Source organism: Solanum pennellii, chromosome 12, assembly GCF_001406875.1.
Source record: "Solanum pennellii chromosome 12, SPENNV200".
Taxonomy (NCBI): Eukaryota; Viridiplantae; Streptophyta; class Magnoliopsida; order Solanales; family Solanaceae; genus Solanum; species Solanum pennellii.
In genome coordinates, this window is record NC_028648.1 from 79,594,925 (window position 1) to 79,598,799 (window position 3,875).

The following is a 3,875-nucleotide window of genomic DNA, read 5'->3' on the forward strand; positions in this document are numbered from 1 at the left end:
TGAAACTTCTAATTAAAAATGAACAAATATTTACCGCTCCACCACAATCTTTATTGACGAAGATTACTAAACCTTATTATCATATCATATCTTAAACTTTGAAATTATTACACCCTTTTTCGTTTATTTTATATTTTATCCATTATTAATTTCATGACCTGTTTAAAACAAATATTTGACACAGAGACTGAGAAATGGACATGGAAGTGTCACACGCTTGGACAAGAAACACACAACTTAAAAAAGGTAAAAAGGACAGCCAGTGTCTTGATTAGTGTATCGTCCTTTTTATAAAATCTAACGTACGGTAGACATCTAATGCATTAATTAACAATATTTCTCTTTTTCTATTTCATATCTGCTATTCACGTTATAATCTGATTAAATTCGAATATGTACATCGAAGGGTCAAACATTTTCCTACAATGAAAACTCCGTACTCAAGGAGACTCGAACTCGGAAATTATATTCCTTGCAGCGAAGAATTGAAACACGGAAAAGATCTTATTCGCATCAGGTGTTAACACCAAGCTAAAATAATTTCTATTATTACGTGATTCAATGAAGTGAAATGAACTATAAATTTAAACAAAACACCCGATGCGGATAAGTTTTAACCTTGAAACACCTATATAATGTACATTTATAGTGTTCTGCTCATGGTTAAGACGGATGAGAAAAATGAATATTCTCATTTGTGCTTACTTTTATTTTAGAAGTCAAATTGTATTTACAATTGGTGCGATCAACTAAAGGGTTCCAAACATAAAACACGAGGTTGATTTAACGTCATACCTTCCCCTTAGTGTCTCCTTTTAGGCGAGACTCACAATGAAATGATACACGAATTATGAATGTTGATTGATCAAGATCACAGCTAAATACGGCTCAAACAAATAAAGGTATATTTGAATCTATTACGATAAGAATATATATGAGCTAAGCTATTAACGAATGAATTTTTTTTATAATAGAAAGTAAAAAGAGTATCGAATAACGAACCTTTCACTAACGCGTTAAAAAGCCGCACGTGCTCTTCCTACTTGGATTCTGTACGGTCAACCACGTGTCCATCACCCCCCTAGGCGTTAATCCACGTGTACTCTTCTCTCCTTCTCTTATATCTTCCATTTCCATTTTCTTCAAATTCTTCTCAAAAAGCCCATTAACACACTAGGCCCAAATCAAACTCCAACAACCAAACGCCGTCGTTTCAGCTATCACCTCTCATTTTCCGATAACAACGGCAAACCTTTGAAAACTCGCCGGAGACATTAAATACCTATTACCGGCGACGAAAAACAGTTGATGAATTGAATTAGCTCATCTATCTCCGACGACAATGGAAACAGAAGTTCAATCTAATTTCACTTATATGGGAAGAACATTTACCGGTCTCGGAATTAATGAATCTTCGTCTGCTTTCAGCGACTGCAATAGCGATAGATCCGGTGAGTTTCCGACGACTTCTTCTCAAAGCCGGCGGTTATTAATTGCATGTGCGTCGGATAATTATAACTCCGATGAATTGATTCAACAACTTGTTTCCGATCTCGAATCGAATTCTATCGATGTGCAAAAGCAAGCGGCAATGGAGATTAGGCTGTTAGCGAAGAATAAACCGGAGAATCGTTTGAAAATTGCTAGAGCCGGAGCGATTAAGCCGTTAATTTCGCTTATCTCTTCCACTGATCTTCAGCTTCAAGAGTACGGTGTTACGGCGGTGCTGAATTTATCTCTCTGCGATGAAAACAAGGAGCTTATCGCAGAATCAGGAGCGATTAAACCGTTAGTTCGCGCTTTGAAAATTGGAAACTCAACTGCGAAAGAGAATTCCGCTTGTGCTCTGCTTCGATTAGCGCAAATCGAAGAGAATAAAATCGCGATCGGAAGGTCCGGTGCGATACCTCCGTTAGTGAACCTTCTAGAAGCCGGCAATTTCCGCGGGAAAAAGGACGCATCAACTGCTCTGTTTTGCCTATGTACGGTGAAGGAGAACAAAATTAGAGCGGTACAAGCCGGAGTTATGAAACCGTTAGTTGAATTAATGGCGGATTTCAGTTCAAATATGGTTGATAAATCCGCGTTTGTGATGAGTGTTTTGATATCAATGGTAGAAGCAAGGGCGGCGGTGGTGGAGGAAGGCGGAATTCCGGTGCTGGTGGAGATCGTGGAGGTCGGGTCACAGCGGCAGAAGGAAATCGCGGCGGCGATATTGTTGCAACTGTGTGAAGATAGCGTTAGTTACCGTACAATGGTGGCTCGAGAAGGCGCAATTCCCCCATTGGTTGCTTTGTCACAGTCTGGTACAAATCGCGCCAAACAAAAGGTAAAAATCAAAATATCTATAACTAAAATTTTAATTTATTTTTACGTGACATAGCTTTAACTCGATATAAAAATCATGTTACCAATCGTTGTCCTCAAATGTAAAGCAGGTAATTAAGTAAAAAGGTTACATTAATCAATGAGTTAAAGCTAACTAATTAAGTAGTGTTTGCACTAAGCTTATATATAATTGGTAAAAGATAAGACTGCAGAAAGTATATTATAGTGATGTGATTTGGATATGGACAAACATAATTATGTTAGGTGGACAAACTACTCTTATCTCCACTATAATATATTCCCTGCAGAATCAAGATTTAGAATTTATGAATTTTAATCGAGTTTATATGATTGAACTTTATATATTGAATCATTCTTAAGTCATTTGAATCTCTCATATTGACAGAGTAATGAGAATTTGATTTTCTTATATGAACTTAGATAAATCTTAATTTTTGAGATTGAGTTAAGTGCAAACGTCATATCTTATCATGATATCAGAGTTGAATTAGATGTTTTTGTCCTTTTCACGTGGGATTATTCAATTTGTACTTTATTATATATAATTGTGCTATTTCATTTGGCTTCGGTTAATATCGATATTTTTACTTATTTTATGTGTGTTATTTCACGTAAAATACGTGTGTATAGCTGACGTGTTTTGGTTGACAGGCGGAGACACTGATTGGTTTGTTACGGCAACCAAGATCCGGTAACGCCGCTGCAACAACACCAGGCAGAGGTTCTGATGTGTCGTTTTGATTGTCTGTCAACCACATGTTTTGTCTCCCTTTTATGTTTTTTTTCCCTTTATTTTGTATTATAGCTACTCAAATATAACCACAAAACATTGTCAAAATACAAGGTCAAAAAAAAATTGTAAATATCTTTTAAACTTTGTAAATTTTGGTTGTTTTATTGGATGTGAATTTTGGGTTTTCTTATTTATGTCTCACACAAAATAAAATATTTTACTTTCAAATTTTGCAAAAATTAAATATCATCCACTTTTGGATAGAGTCGAAGGTTGCATGTACCTAGGTTGTTTCCTATATATTTTTTTTGGTATCATATACTTTTATGAAACAAAGAAATGGTGTGCTACGTGAAAATGACAAGTAATTTGTCACACTACGATTACTTAAACCATAGAAATTTAAAATACTTCTTTTTAAAAAAAAATTAATGCTTGAACTTCAGTTTATTTGAGTTACGGAGTGTTAAAAATAAGGAAAAAACGATAAGTATAACTTTGAACTATCATAAATGGTATGCAGATATCCTTCTTCGTATTTAGGGCATGCACTGTCATCCAAAAACTAAAATATATATGCATTTCTCTCTAACGGAGGACTAAATAGGATAATGTGACACAATTTTATCTGTTGATTCGATTTTAATAAATTTCAAGTTGATGGATAAGATTATGACACGTATATATCCATTAATAGAAATGATATATATATTCTAGTNTCATGTGACACAATTTTATCTGTTGATTCGATTTTAATAAATTTCAAGTTGATGGATAAGATTATGACACGTAT

At 34.8% G+C, this 3,875-nt stretch overlaps 1 protein-coding gene and 1 long non-coding RNA gene across 2 annotated transcripts; one reads left to right on the forward strand and one right to left on the reverse strand.

The window, feature by feature from the left end:
• Positions 1-705: 705 nt before the first annotated feature.
• On the reverse strand, positions 706-1,577 carry LOC107007241. The gene is made up of 2 exons (XR_001455030.2): positions 1,393-1,577; positions 706-1,282 (listed from the first exon to the last, which is right to left on the reverse strand). It is a non-coding gene; the product is annotated as an uncharacterized LOC107007241 (long non-coding RNA).
• On the forward strand, positions 1,112-3,261 carry LOC107007239 (U-box domain-containing protein 4-like). Its single transcript, XM_015205767.2, has 2 exons — positions 1,112-2,329; positions 3,001-3,261. Exons 1-2 carry the CDS (start codon positions 1,343-1,345, stop codon positions 3,088-3,090), a joined length of 1,077 nt encoding a protein of 358 aa, XP_015061253.1. The 5' UTR covers positions 1,112-1,342; the 3' UTR covers positions 3,091-3,261.
• Positions 3,262-3,875: the final 614 nt, after the last annotated feature.